This window comes from Ammospiza caudacuta, chromosome 3 (assembly GCF_027887145.1).
Source record: "Ammospiza caudacuta isolate bAmmCau1 chromosome 3, bAmmCau1.pri, whole genome shotgun sequence".
NCBI classification, from domain to species: domain Eukaryota; kingdom Metazoa; phylum Chordata; class Aves; order Passeriformes; family Passerellidae; genus Ammospiza; species Ammospiza caudacuta.
In genome coordinates, this window is record NC_080595.1 from 74,509,851 (window position 1) to 74,525,292 (window position 15,442).

Below are 15,442 nucleotides of genomic sequence, written 5' to 3' on the forward strand. Positions count from 1 at the left end.
TTGGAAAGTTTAAATTTAGAGTAAACAAAGCATTAGGAGGCTTACACCCTGGGGAGCAGTCCTGCCTCATCAGGGAGACAGGCTGCACTGGCCACCTCTGCCTCCAGTGCCTCTACTCCTTCAGGACATAATCACTCTGCTCTGATGAGCTACTTCAGTCATGCCAAAGATTTCACAGACATAGCAATTTAGAGATCGTCTGTGACCTCTGCATCCAGCAGTTCTACTTGCAAATAACTAGCTGGAGGAGCCACTTGCCAGAGAGTTCTATTTCAGTTTAGGCAAGATTCATGAATGAAACAGCACTGGTTCTGTGATTTTTAACAGCAACTTTGGCAGTGCAGAAAACACTTCTGGACCCTGAGCTCACTGCTCACCATTCTGTGCAAAGTAATTAATGTGGTCTGAAAAAGAGTTTCCCACACTGCTCTTTAGTTCACTGACATTTTTGAGACTTCCTTGTTCAAAATGTCTAGAAACTGTGGAGTTCTAATATTCAATATAACAATGGGTTCTCCTCCCAGTGCTGCTGATTACCATTATTCTTCCTTTCTACCAATTTCTTCCTTCTTTCCCCCTGACCATCATCATCTCCTAGATGTTCAAAGTCATGAGAAAGGGCCCTTTTTTATTCCTGTTGAGGCCACTTAGGGCTGTGACATCAGTGGGACCAGGCGATATCTGGTGACTGGACATGTCAGGAGCCATGGTTCTCGGCCTGCCAAGAAAACTGGGGCAGTTGGGAATGTTTCCTTTTACTTGGTATTTTACCTTCAATCCAGAATAACTGGGGAAAACAAAATCCACTTTGGAAACAGCAACATGAGCTCTCTCTTTTTGTGATCAACAGCTGGCCTGAGCTTTGAGAGCCATCTCTGGAAAGTTTGTCTCATCTTTCCACCAGCAAAGAGGTCAGCTCCCTTTCATTTCTTCTTGTTTGTTTGTTTGTTTGTTTGATTGTTTGTTTCACAGAAACCTTCCTGGTGGATGAAAATTACAAAAAAAAAAGAGAGAGGAAGAGTTCAGGGAATCCTGGGGTCAGCATGCAAGGAATCTGCTCCCTCTTGCAGGGTTGCTGAAGCGACTGCAGGTGATGGTGGCAGCAAAGGTGTCCTGTCTCTCACCCAAAGGACAAAAGGAAACACCACATCAGCAGCACCAGTGATCCTTGTCACCAAGGTCTGGTTGTCCTGGAGAGTGTTGAAAGAGACCCAGGGCACAGGACATGCCCACAGGCACTCCTCAGATTAGCTAGTCTTTCTAAGGAGAGTCAGGATTCAGCTCCAGAGCACCTTCTATGCACAGCTCCTCCTGGGGAAACAAGTGACACAACAAAATATTGCCCTTGGAAGAGCATCTATCTGCTGATTTCAGTATCTGTGCAAATGGAGAGAGAAGTTAGCCCTCAATGTGTTTGGTAAATATCAGGGGGCAGAAGCACAACAAAGTGGCTCTCCAGGGTTTTCTGTTTTCCTTACAAATAAGCTGTGGTTTTATTTTCTGCCAATTTATCAAAATGAGAAAATTGCAGATAATCAGCTGTAAAGTGTAATATAGTTTTCTGGTAATAAGCAATAATTTTAGCCAACCATTATACATTCTTCCATGCAGACCTCAAGTGTTTCATTGCTGAAAACAAGTGGCATCAGAAATACTGATCCAGAATTCAGCCTTCCAGTACACAAAGGGGGCTTACAAGAGGCTTACAAGAAGCGTGTGCAGTCATACAACAAGGGGGAAAAGCCTTGAGGTGAAGAAGGGTAAATTTAAATTAGATACCAAGAAGAAATTCTTTACTCGGAGTGTGGTGAGGCACTGGAACAGACTGACCAGTTCTGATTGTCCCATCCCTGGAAATGTTCAAGGCCAGATTGGATGGGGCTTTGGGCAACCTGATCTAGTGGAAGGTGTCCCTGCACATGGCAGGGGGTTAGAACAAGACAATCTTTAGGATCCCTTCCAACTCAGACCATTCTATGAGTCGGTAGTGATTCTATGAATGTCCAAATTCTTTGTGCATTTGGAAAGCTCCCACTGAATCTGACATTACAGTGTTAGAACAACAGAAATGTGTAGTCTGGGGTCACTGGGTCACTGCCCTAATGTCTCATCCACACTCTCCCAAGGTAGTCTGCAAACAAAACAAGTGACTAAAGCAAGGAATCCTGGCAGCCAATCACATAAAGATGAATTAGTAGTGGTTCTCTCAGTGTAATCAACTCCTTCTTTTCCCATTTTAACAAAGAAACAATATCTGAACTGGACATTTACAGTGGAGAGAGATTGTAAACAGGAGTTTACATGCACAGCTAGTGTTTGCAGGGCACAGTTAATAAATGCTCCCTCCAGACTGCTCTCCAGAGAAGCAGCAGATTTATACAGTCATGGCTTTGATTAGACACAGTGATTTTATATACTTAGTTATGAAGGGTTTGGTTTGGCTGACTTTTTCAATTACTGACAAGCAGAATATACACACAATTGGTCCTGCCTGGAGCAGCCATATATCTGAGTTGCAAAACCACAAAAATACATGCAATTTCCTTGTCTACAGCTTTCCAATTTTCCAACACACATGCATTTCCTACTAGTGAGCTGCAGGCAGCTTGCCATTCAGCTTGTGGAGTTCCTGGCTTACCCCTCAGAGAGGCCTCACCCCCTCCAGAACTGAGAGAGAAGATGAGATTCATCTCTGGCATTTGGACTCATCCTACCCTGGGCAACCACAACACATGGAAGGATCAAAGCCACATTTGGGGGCACCAAAGAGGCTGTGAGTCTCCTCCAAAAAGGCTCAGGAACTTGCCAAAGGTGTCCCAAGAAATTTGTGGCAGAAGAGAGAAGGTCAGCTGCTTTCCCAGCACATCTGCATCCCCCAAAATGGGTAAATAAGTGTTTTGGTCATCATCATGTAAGAAATGTACTGCACAAGGGATCTACTGCAGGACTACCTACAGGGAACACAATTCTCACTCTGATAAACAGGGATTGGGAATTACAAGGCACCTAAGTATTGAAGGCAAAGCTAATGGGGAACAGGTCTGAGGACATAAAATGCTGAGAGAGGCAGGTAAGGATTTATTTTCAATCCCTCCTACACATAAAACCATGAAATGGAAACCCTAGGGTAATATCTTCCTTCTTCTCAAGTTCTTCCAGATGCCTTAAGTGTGCCACTCACCCACAAGGGTTCAGGCGATGCTCATAGCTATCAATCACCTTGCTAAATGAAATGTTGCAAGTAAATTTTTCAGCAAATCAATAAAAGCAGTGAAGGCTAGCCTCTGTCAAAGCTTTCTCTCTGTGTTCTCCCACCTAAACAACACAACTGCCTCTCATCTGTTTCATTATGAATTTTTGTTATCATATCTGGGAAAACCTTCCACTGATAAGGACCACATCCTCCCATACTACAGCTCAGTCCTTGTTGTGCAGTGGAAGTGTCATGAGAGCAACTTCAAATCTGTCAGCCTAAGGGTTACACTACAGCCAAACACCAACCTTGTGCAAATTCTTGAGAACTTACCACTGGCGTTTGGAAGCCAAAGCACTCACATCAACTTTTTAAAAAATGCTGTAAATGTCTCTTAAAAACCCTGGATGCAAGGGGGAGAAGTGATGTGGAAAACTCTGGCCTTTAGCCAAATTATAAAAGAAATTACTCACTAACCCTGTAGGTTCATTAATCTAGTCTGCTATAATTTTTTATTATGAGTTATTATTGATTCTAAGCCATAAACACACTGGATAACTGAGAGCTTTGCCCAAAAGTTTTCACAGTCCCAAATCTGGCACTTGGAAAAACTTGTGCTTGCTTCAACACCCAGGAGCAGACCCTATTCATCTCAACAACATCAGCCAACTCATGTTGCTAATTTTAGTTGCTCCCACTGACAGTTGAGTAACGCTGGCACCTTCCAAGTAATCCTTTGATTTGCTGACGTCACATGTGCTCTTGGGACAATACACAGAGACAACTTTCCCTACACAGATGGTCAGAGCTGATTAACTACTGGGGGATGTTACAAGTTTAAGTGATGTATGACCACTTACAATGGCCCAAGAGCCAAATGAGTCACAAAAAGTAAAGCCAAGGATTCTTTTTGGGTTTCAAGTTACCAAAGTAAAAGCCTCTTGAAATAATATCTAAAGCAAAAAGAATGCTACAGCAATTTCTGAATGTGTTGAAAAAGCTAATAATTGGGAAGGAAAACTATAAAAATAATGCTCTTCAAACCCAGTCAAACATAATGCAGCCCTCAAGTGTAGTTCTCCTTCAACCACATTCCTGAAGTGCTACTGACTAGAGTTGCAGGAAAACTAAGAAATTCACTATCAAAATCTAATTCAGTCCTGTCTAAACTACAAGAATGAATTATCCACTAAGCTGTGTGAGATGTCAGAGCTCCCATGCTGGGTAGCCCTGCTTAAGGCAGGTCTGTGCTGCACCAACACTGAGAGCTGCTGCCTGGCCAAGGAAAGGTGAAGTACAAATTTAAGAAATGCATTTTAACAATACCTGAAGAGAAGTGCCAACTGAACAGGCAACATCTTCTTTAATTAAAGTTGCATAGGAGTGGGGATAGCGAGAAGGGCACAGCTGATGACTTGGTACAATTCGGCCGTAAAAAGAAGACTGGATGCTGATGGTGGTTCTGTGGGGACATCTCAGGGACACATATTCTCCATCACAGGCATGGTCAGTGTAATTCTTTAATACCTGTGATATGTAACCTGCAAAAAACACAACAAAAACCATCATTAGGGAAAAATAGTTAACAATTAGTTAATTTACAGCAGTGCAGCCAACAAACACAAAATAATAGTCAATGAGGGATGCAGATTTTATTACTCATCTCACAAAGGTGCAAAGGAGAGACACGATGACAGGGACATTAGGGACACTTGGTGATTTGACCTTCAGCCATGTTTCATATCCTTAGTGAAAGGAACATTTGGATGCTCTAAACTCTTAGTTGAATCATACAACTTATTTACATCAGCATATCCGTCAAGTTTACAGGAAATGCAGCTGAGCCAGACTCATCATTTAGACTTAGTCTAGATGACAAATGCAATTTTTGGCCCCTCAGTACAAGACAGATTTCAATAAACTGGAGTGAGTACAGAAAGCCACCAAAAAGGCTGGAAGGTGGAGCACTTTCCCTGTAAGAAGTGGCTTCTTCAGCCTGGAGAAGAGACATTTTTGGGAGGAAATAACAGCAGCTTGCCAGTATCTACTCTGAGGTTATCAAAGAGATGGAGCAGGCTCTTCACAGTAGGAAAATGAGAAATAACAGGCACAGTAAGAAACAGGAGTTTTAGACCAGATATATGGAGCAAGTCCTTCAGAGAGCAGTCAAGCAGCGGAGCAGCTTGCCCAGAGAAGCTGTGCAGCCTACATTATTGGAAGTTTCCAAGACTTTACTGGATAAAGCCCTGATCCAGCAGGCCTGACATTCTAGAGCAGTAGGTTAGACTAGAGAAGTCCCTTCCAACATCACTTTTCCTATAAACTAATGGTCATGGGCAAAAAGGCCCAAATGCAGAGTCACTAAGGGGAAGGTTGGGGTACAATTGGTTATATGAGGTCCTTTTTCATCCTGGTACTCCAGTCCCATCTTTGATCTCCTTTCACATTATACCATTTTAATTCTTCTGGCTGCACCTTCTGTCCTAGGCCTTTGACACTTCCTCAGAGCTTTGCTTTCTCACTCATTTTGAACAGTCACAATATTTTTTGAAGGAAAACATTACACAGAACCAAATCTCTCCTTGTTTCTTAGGGGATTATGTTATCCACTATAATGAAGTTGTTGACAAGAATAAAGCAGCGGCACAAAGTCTCATTAAAATTACACTGAGTCAAAAGGGCTGATTACAGTCAGGTTGCCATGGGAGCTCCCAAACAATCCTGACTTTGCCGCACTCAGGGAAGCCTCCTGGTTGCTGATACAGAGACATCCATACAGGGAACATTAGAGCATGCCCCATATCAGTGTCAGCTGTGGCTCCATTCAACCCCACAGATCTCCTCTCTGCAATGGGTCTGAAAGTCCCCTTCCCACTACTGTCACCTACACAAGCCTACAAGCAGCCACCCCACAATGCCTGTCCTTATATTCCTCTTGCTCTGTGGAGGAAGACAGAGAGAGGACATGGTGGGATGGCTGCTGCTATACTTTTAAGAGATACAATAGAGAAAAAAGACAGAGCAATTAAAAGAAACAATCCCTGCACAAATTCCTAAGAGGAGAGATAAAACTTGTTTTTTCAAAAAAAAAGACTATTCTCTTGGTGACCCATAATCACAGAATACTTAGGTTGTTACCTTTGCAAGTCATCTAGTTCAGCCTTCTGTTCCAAGCAGGGCTAATTTAGTCCAGCTTTCCCAGTTCTGAACCCAAGAGTGGAGCCTCCACAACCTCTCTGAGCACCCTGTGCCAAAGCCTAACAGCTGTCACAGTGAACCCTTTCAGAGAGAAGACTGTTTCCATTTTGTCTATACCTTTAGGTACTTTAAAACAATAATTAAACCCCACTTTCCCAATTTTTCACTTCCTGTATCCAGACCTTTTACTGGGAATAGCTCTTCTTCCATGCCAACACCAAAACCTAGCTCAGGAGTGCTGTGAAAGACCACCAATCTCAACAAATTTCAAGGTGTCTAAAACAACTACAATTACTGTTCTTAGAGAAAACCAACACACAGTAATTTAGCTTCATTGTTCAGCTGCCACTGTGGGGGCTGGATTCTCTGATTTCTCTAAATTTTAGCCTGTAGTTCTTACTTCACAGTTCTGTTGCTGCAGTGCCTCGAGGTGTGTGCCAAATAAATATTTACTCAAATCAGCATGTTAATTTCCAAGTCCCAAGGGCAGCTTTTGCTCATAAGAAAAAAGCTGAGACACAGCCTCAGTTATCAGAGTGAGTGACAGGGCTGCATCAGATCAGCAAAAAACACTACTTAATTTACTGCCTTTATTTCACTTGTTCAAGGAGGCACTCTGGGACAAAATTAACCACTGGGGTGGACCTGCTTTCCCAGTTGGTAGAATATATGCCCTGTGGGTGCTGCACACCTAGTCCTGGAATTAGTTCAGCTCTCTCCCTCAAAAGTAAGGCAACTATGCAGGATGGCCATCAGGGCAAGCAAACCACAAACAGAATCAGAATACAGCACAAAATATTGAAATGCATTTCCACACTGTTAGTCCAGTGCATTAGGACTTTTCCCTGAGGCTATCCTATTAAGGAGCCAGAGAAATACAACCAAAGTGCAGTCAGGACTCTACTGTCTCCTCTGAATATTCAACTACTCTGTCAGAACAGCCTCCTACAGCATGTCTTTCATATTGCCAATTCAGGATCAGGAAGGTTACAGCCCCTGCAATTAGTGCAGATCGCTTGTTGAAAGAGCTCCTTCCTCTCATCTTCCACCAGAAATCTCAAAATAACTTGAGTTCGCTCAAGCTCAAGATATTGATGGGATTGAAGGCTTTGATGGTGATTGACTCATAATACACAAAGCACAATGTCTGAAACATCTGCACTGACCACTGTCAGAGAGAAGAGACTGGATTAGGCACGGGCATGGTCATGGAGGAAATGATGTTCTTCAAAGTGCAAAAGGAAGTGGCTGTAGAGAATTATTGCTTTTTTTTTCTCTTTAAGTGTGTCAGATTTGTACTAATTCATTGGTAGTTCTTTTGAAAGTGTTGGCATTTCATTACCCATTGATTCATTGTTCAGTAACCCAAAATCTGAATTCTTTTCAGGACCCTTGTTGAATTTTCAGTAACAAGTCTCCAAGTAACCTTTTATACCCTTACGTGTGGTACCAGGGAGGGAACCACTGGGAGTCTCTTTGCTGAATGAAATATTTAAACATGAAGCCAATGGCATGTGATTGAGGACTTTAATAGCATTTGTATACCAGGGTAAAACAATGTTAGACCAGGTGGTAATTTGAGCTTTTCTTTAAAAATATGAATTTCATTTGAAAACATGTTAAAAGCAACAAAGAAACCTAAATAATTAAGCCCATTAAACCTTTTCTAACTGCTTCATGTTTTGAAAACCTGGGATAACAAAAATAATTTCAAAATGTTTTGTGGTTAACACTTCTCTTTTCTTAAGGATTGTGTCAAGGATGTGGAATCTTTGATGATGGGCTTTCATACTCCCAAGTTAAATCAATGTATAAAGCTCCAGAGCTAAACATCTCCTCAATTCAAAAAAAGTGTCACCACCAAAGCAGGGATTTACACTGTGGAGATAGAATAAACAACCAAAAGAAATGCATCATGAAATGACAGATCTTTTTTTCCCTCAAAAAGAAGGAAATCTTCCCTTCAAACACCACCTGCAATTTATTTTTCCAAAGTGTGGGGTTTGCCTGCTATCAGTCACCAGCAATTATTTTACACTACTCGCCAAACACAATCCTTAATGCTAACCATAACTTTATCCCCCCCAGCAATGTCAGCTCCTAAGAATCATTTGAACCATTGCCTCTCCAGGAAACTGTTGAGTTTCCAACAGACACTTGAGTCCTCCAACAGTCAGTTCTAGATCCTAACACATATGAAGGAAAGAGAAACATAACAGCTTCATACAGAATATCACCATTTTACAGGAACTGTAAATCTAAACATCCTTCTTTATTTCTCTCATGGAGCTACAGCCCTTCCTTTTTGAAACCAAAGCAGCTGATGGAGCAGTTCACAAAAGCACAGATGGCATAAGGGCTTCCACCCCATCCAGAAGTAGGAAAATACAGCCTCCAGTACATAAAGGGGCTTTACAACAAGTCCAGAGAGGGGCATTTCACGGGGGCACAAAGTGAGAGGACAAGACAGAATGGCTTTAAACTAGAAAATTCTCATCTTAGGTAGAAATTCGTTACTGTGAGGGTGGTGAGGCCCTGGCACAGGTTGCCCAGAGAAGCTGTGGCTGCCGCATCTTTGGAAGTGTTCAAGGCCAGGTTGGACGGAGCTTGGAGCAATCTGGGATAATGGAAGGTTCCCCTGCACAAGGCAGGGGATTGGAATGAAACGGTCTTTAAAGTCCTTTTCCAGCCCAAACTGTTCTATGATTCCACGAGTCTATGAGTCTGTAACTGTTCTTTGATAACAGCAGAGCACACAAACATTCATTCATGTATCCCAATTAGCCATGGCTGTCTAAAACCAGCAAGTTCTCTTCTCCTGCTTCCACTAAAACCAGTTCTAGTTTTGCTTGACAAGGCACATAGCAACTCACCAGCTGCCAATCCTCAGAACAGAGATTTCATCTTTCACTAGGAAACATCCCTGTAGGAATGTGCTGGAAGAATAGAGAAAATCACAATAGAACTAACTCTTTTTACAGTTTGGATGTGATTCCAAAACTTTTAATAAATTACAAGAAAATTCAAAGGATCCTAATGGTTAATGAATTACTACATATAATTAAAGCCAGAGCTTCATAAACATCTGCATCAAGCTACATCCAAGCTATTGTAATGTCTTCTTAAAATATCCCATTTTGAGCTCTTGTGGTTACAAATACAGGAGTACATACGTATCATAGAGAAAAAGCAGCCTCATAAAAAAAAGGACTTTATACTTAGAAATAAGTGATTTACCAATCACTGAAACACATGGAGTCACTGCAATTAACTGCTAGTGAATTAAGTATTCCCTTGTTGCTGGTTGACACAGATTCTTTTATTTATTATCCTTTTATTTTCCAAATCCATATTGTTTTCTCAGTATCTGCTGCCATTTTCTTCTAATTTCCTCAGTTCCCTTGCAGATGTTATAGAGACACTGAATGTGACATAGAACTTTTTTTCCAGGAGATACCTTAATCAGATTTTCTGGAGTTCAGACAACCCCTAAACCACACTGGTTTTCAGGCAAGCTGTGGAATGGAGAATTTCAGGTTTTTCTTTATGGGCAGAGCACTGATCCTTGTAACATCTCACAGAAACAGAGCTGAGCCAGGGGAATCAAGTGACAGCCATGAGGATGGGCCAACAGGGCTGAAATGTGACCCCCGAACAGGCTTGAAGCCAGAGCAGGGACTCAATGAGTGCATTTCATACCAGGCATTACTGATAATCCTGTGGTGGTGGCAGCAAAAGCTGCTCTCTCAAATCACAGAGCAGCCCAGTACAGACAAGTAGGGTTTGTTTTGCTTTGTTACTAATGCTGGAGATTGAAATGTGCTATTACAATCCTTCTACAGAGAGATTTGCTTTCAGTTCAGCTACTCCCCAAGCCTTTCACCTTTCAGATACCATACAGCTCTGAACAAACCTGAACATCTTGTAAGCGTATTAAGGAAAATATTTTTATTTTAAGTCAACAGTTCCCTGCCCACTATCTGATCTTCTGTACCTCAGCTACAGTTTCAAGCAGCATCCAGTGTTAATTCAGAAAAATGGTTTTGAAAGAAGAGTGAACTTAGAACTGCAGCTGAGTGCCAGCTAAAGTCTAAACAAGGTAAGGTTTTGTAAATGCTGATCAGTATTTCATATCAGGTTTTTGTAGGGATGAGAAAGTACTGGAAGTTAGATTGGTGAAGGTTAGGGGTGGCAGAAGTAAAAACACTGTCATTTTCAATTCTGCAGGTTTGAATATGACATAGATACTATTGAGGATTACTAATTATTCCCTTAAATTCCCTAACTCTAAACTTCTACAAAATTCAATAAACACTACAGCTTTTACACAAACAGTTGGAATTACTCTGGAGGATTAAAAAAGCAACTCCAACTGCAAGTAGTTTTGGTCTATAACTTTAAACAATCAGTCTAAAAATTCAATACCAAAAATCTTTGTTTTTGAATTATCATCTTTGATGATTTTCTTTGACTGTCCCATAAGTCCATATTTTCTTGAGAGCTTACTTTTTTTCTAAAACAAGTTTTTTAAGTCTTTACACCTATGGAGATTTATTTTTCCTGAAATTCTACATTTTAAAAAAAACAAATGGACATAGTTTAAAAAGTTATCTCTTTTTTTTTAATGCTTGAATATTTATCCTGGAAGAGCCTCCTGCAGGTCACCCAGCTCAGACTACTGTTTGGAGCAGGGTCAATATCAAAGTGAAATCAAGCTGCTCAGCACCGTGTTCAGCCCTGAGCAAGGGCTGCCAATAACAGGGATTCCCCAGCCTCTGAGGCACCTCTGCCAGGGCTTCACCTCTCTTGTCATTCAAATTTTTCTAATTTTTTTTTTTTTCATTTCAAAAAAGTGCTAATAATTTCCCCTGCCACGACTCATGTTTCTTGCCTCCTGCCTTGTTAGTTTGCCGCTCTGAGAAGAGCCCAGCTTTGGTTTATGTATAGCCATTTTCAGGAAGCAGAAGGAAGCATCTGGATACTGCTTAGCTTTCTCTTCTCCACCATCCCTCCTATGCCATGTGCTTCAGGTTCAAAGTATCCTCCTGGCCCTCCACTGGACTCCCTCCATTTGTCAGTGTTTCTCCTAGAATTGTGCACCAGTATCATGACTGGTTATTCAAGGTGCTGTCCACCCACTTCCTTTGGATTTCAGCAATTTCTCAAAAAGCTCTTGTTTGCTGAGCTGTATGGTTGCAGGCAGCCACAATTTTGCAAGAAATTTGACAGTACAGAGAATTTGGTTGGAAGACAGTGCACAAGGACTTCACCAGCTTGCAACCCTCTCTCCAGCTACTGATTCCTGCTCCCTTGTTTCAGATCTAAGCCTCTTCCAGTGATTTGTGTGCATGTGATGTATGGAGCTGAGAGCAGCCATAGCTGGAACAAGGTCAGTGTCCATGGATGTCTCCTGCCAGCCACTGAAGCAAGAGATTGAGTGCTCAGTGTGTAGGTGCATCTGGGGCCACTGCTGGCTGTCAAGCTGGGCTGGCTGGCAAGTAGAATAAAAGTTTTGGGAGGCAAGTATGAAAGCAGCCACAAGACAAATACTGCCAAGGCCAGAGAGGCTTTCAGTTGTTTTCAGGAAGTCCAGGACAGCTATGGCAAGACCAGGAGTCAACAAATCCTCTCTGCATGCTCCCATCTGTGTGAGGTGACTGGGGACCACAGACCTGAGTGGACACTCTGGGGCCAGTTTTCAGAGGATCCACATGAAATGAATTTATTTTACATTTTCTACTAACAGGCTTTCATCCTGCTCAACTGGACAGGGGAACAGGATGAGGCAACTGGTGCTGTTTGTGTTTGTGTGGAAGCCAAGTGTTGGTGCCTGAATCCAGTGGCCTGACCCAGCCCCGCTCTGTCAGAGCAGCTGCTCAGCACCACAGCTGCCTGCACCCGGGGACACAGGGCTCTTGTATCTCTGCCCTATCAGGCTGCCAGATTTGGCAACTCCTAACCCTTCCCACTCAAAATTCCATGTGTGTGTACATGTGGGTATGTGTATATATGAAAAATATATTTATATGTAGACATATGCACACACATGTGTACTAAAAAAACCAAAAAACAAGCAACTTTGCAGACTATTTTACCTAATTTAAGTTGCAGAAGAACCTGAACCTCACTACAATTGAGGAGTTCATTTTTTGCAGTACTAAATTTCTTATAACACTTTGTTAGAATAATGTCATAACTTCATAAATATTAATATATTATATAAGTAATATGGTAGTGTTACAGCATTATAAATATTAATGTCTTGCTTTAATTGAAAAAAGGATAACTTGCAGTGGTATGTATTATGTGTCAAATACATAAATTATATTGCACATACTGCAATCAAACTTATAAAATACATCTTATAGCATAACCAGGTTGTCTTGAGAAGCCTTATGGGGTTTGTTCAGCACTCAGAGAATGAGAGCTGTGATTTTGAGAGAGATTTAGGCTATACTTCCAACAGTCCCCAAAGGTCAATCCCATACACTGTGACAAGCTGGGCACTATTTCATTCCAGAGATACAGCTGCAGTAAGGCTTAAGGTCATTGCTTTACAGCTGAGGGAACTGCATGGGTGATACTTCCTGAGCAGCTTCAGCTGGCTCTTTCTCCTTGGCTCCCAACCAAGTCCTTTCCAAAACAGTCATCCCACACATAAATCACAGCACTGCTCACACTGGCCTTGCCATTGCATTCTAAGCAGCAATAAAGAACTTAACACCACCACGGCCATGCAGCTCTTCTAAATTAAGTTATAACAGATTTATTTTATTCAAAGGACAGTTTTATCTAGGTGGTTTATATACAAGAGATTTTTAACAGCAAAACTACAGTGATATAATTAGTCTGCCATAATTATACCCATATAACTCTTCAGGATACATGCATAACTACCAGTGCACCTTTCCTCATGTATTGAAGTCTCATTGGTGTTCATTTGGACTTATATTTTTCACACTAAAGTCCTTTTGATCCCACCCCTTCGGGTGATAAATTCTTATGAAAAATTCAACCTTGAAAATCAACATTACAAAATTAAAATGCAATTGGAAAGAGCCCGGCTAAGAAAAAAACAATCCCAAAGCTTGGTGTCTTTCAGCAGCCAGGTTTAAGAGCTCAAACAGGATCTGTGCCACACTCAGCCTGTCCTTGAAGCATCACTATGTCTTAGGGCAAGAGACTGATAACTGTTCTGCACCTTCTGGTCCAGATACTAAAATTCCTGAAATCAAATTTGTGTCATTTGGCAGCTCTGTTTCCATCAAATCCCTTCTTGGGCTCTCAGCTGTGTCAGAAGTCAATGCTGGCAAGCACAGAGCCTGTCAGCAGCCCCCTGATGCACCCTTTTGCCCAATGAATGCACCTTTTTTTATCTCTAGTATTTAGGAAGCAAGGGATTTATCAGTTCACCACATACCAAAGAAAATTTGATCCCAAATCTTCTCTGGAAATAGGAAATATTTGGCATTTGTCATGAAAGCAGGTTGTGTTTATCTCTGGCAAGGTCTGTAACAGCTCCTTCATGTCCCCACACAGTGTGACAGTGAGAGACAGAGCAGCAACTTGGGAAGTTTGGGAATGGTCCAATTTTACCAAAACCCAGGTTTTCACCATTGCAAACACAGAGGACAGGGGGTTTTTTTGCACCAGAACATGCAGTAAGGGAACTATAAATCAGCCATTCTGTAACTGTGAGCTCAGCAGAGCTACAGCAGATGTGCCTAAAATCTGCCTGGCCTTTGCCCACAGCTTTACTGGGAGTGACAGGGAAGTATCCTGCTACCACCCAAAATAAAAGAAATCTTTTGCACAGCATATCACACTGGGAAAAAGAAAGTGGTTATTTGACCACACAAGTGACAGACAAGATTTTATGCACACTGACCAATCCTTTAAACAAATCAAGAATTCAGCCATGACAATATGACAAGGGCTAAGAAACACCAACACTGAATAAACAGGTTTCTGCCCATTCAGAAGAAATTATTCTGACAAGACTGTGAGTACAGGGCAATGGCAGATTTATTTAGACTGGGCCAAGTGGCAGGAGGGAAGGCAAAAGTCCATAACCCCACGGGAGCTGCTGCTAAAGCCATCACAAGCAGATGTGAGTGCTTTGCACACAGTGCCAGGAGCCAGCTCTGGGGCTCTCTGAGTGACCACACATCCCTGAAAAATGTAGATTTCAACTGGCAGGTGAAAATGTTGAACAATTCTTGTGACCCCAGAGAGCAAATCTGAAATTCTGTTACCTTGCATGAAATAATTAAGTGTGACTTACATGTGCAAATACCAACTTGGCAGAGAAGAGTTTTCCTACAGAAAAACTTTCCAATCAGGTTGTAGTCTCCTCCACTGTTTTTAAAAAGCAGTTCAGCACTGCAATGGTCATTCTTATTAGAATCTTTTTTGCCCTGCAAACTAAAATTCAAGGCCTCTCTCATTTGGTGCTGTGCAATGATAGGTAAGGTTGGCAATCTCCAAGCTCAGGGAGGTCAAATCACTGGATTGCTTTCCCACCTGGCAAATTTTCCAGTGAAAAAGCAGAAAATTTTGGGGGATAATGACAAATCACAGCCTGTGTTGGGAAGGGCAGGTACTGCTCACAGACATATTGCATGAGCTCTGATGAGATACTGCAGAAAACCCACATTGGTGATTTCCCTCCAGAACAGAGACCTCGTGCTTAATTCTCCCAGAACTCGCCTCCCAAGACAATCCAAAAGTTAGGCAAAAGCTTTTTTCCAGCACTGGAATTTTCACATCTCCCTTTTCCTTCTGCTTTACATTCCATATTTTATTTATTTATGCTTATTGAGAGTAGATTTGTCAAATGTAATGAAAGCAACAGCTCTGAAACAAACTTGCATCCTTTTCCCCAGGACCTGCAGTAAGAGCTGCCCTCTGCATGACCTTTGCCTGTGAAATGCATATTTCTCTTTGCTTTGGCCAGGCCTTGGCAGCTTTATGAACCCCGAGAGAGGAAAGAAAATGAGTAGAGACTGAGACAAGATAGAAGAGGCTAAACAGTCAAAGGATAAAGCAGAG

The 15,442-nt window shown here is 41.8% G+C and overlaps 1 protein-coding gene across 1 annotated transcript in view; it reads right to left on the reverse strand.

The window, feature by feature from the left end:
* LOC131556183 (protein eva-1 homolog C-like) overlaps positions 1-15,442 on the reverse strand; it is a 201,090-nt gene that overhangs the window by 140,483 nt on the left and 45,165 nt on the right. The window contains exon 2 of the mRNA XM_058802633.1: positions 4,520-4,734. Within this exon, the coding sequence (XP_058658616.1) occupies positions 4,520-4,734 (215 nt within the window). The remainder of the gene's footprint in view (positions 1-4,519; positions 4,735-15,442) is intronic.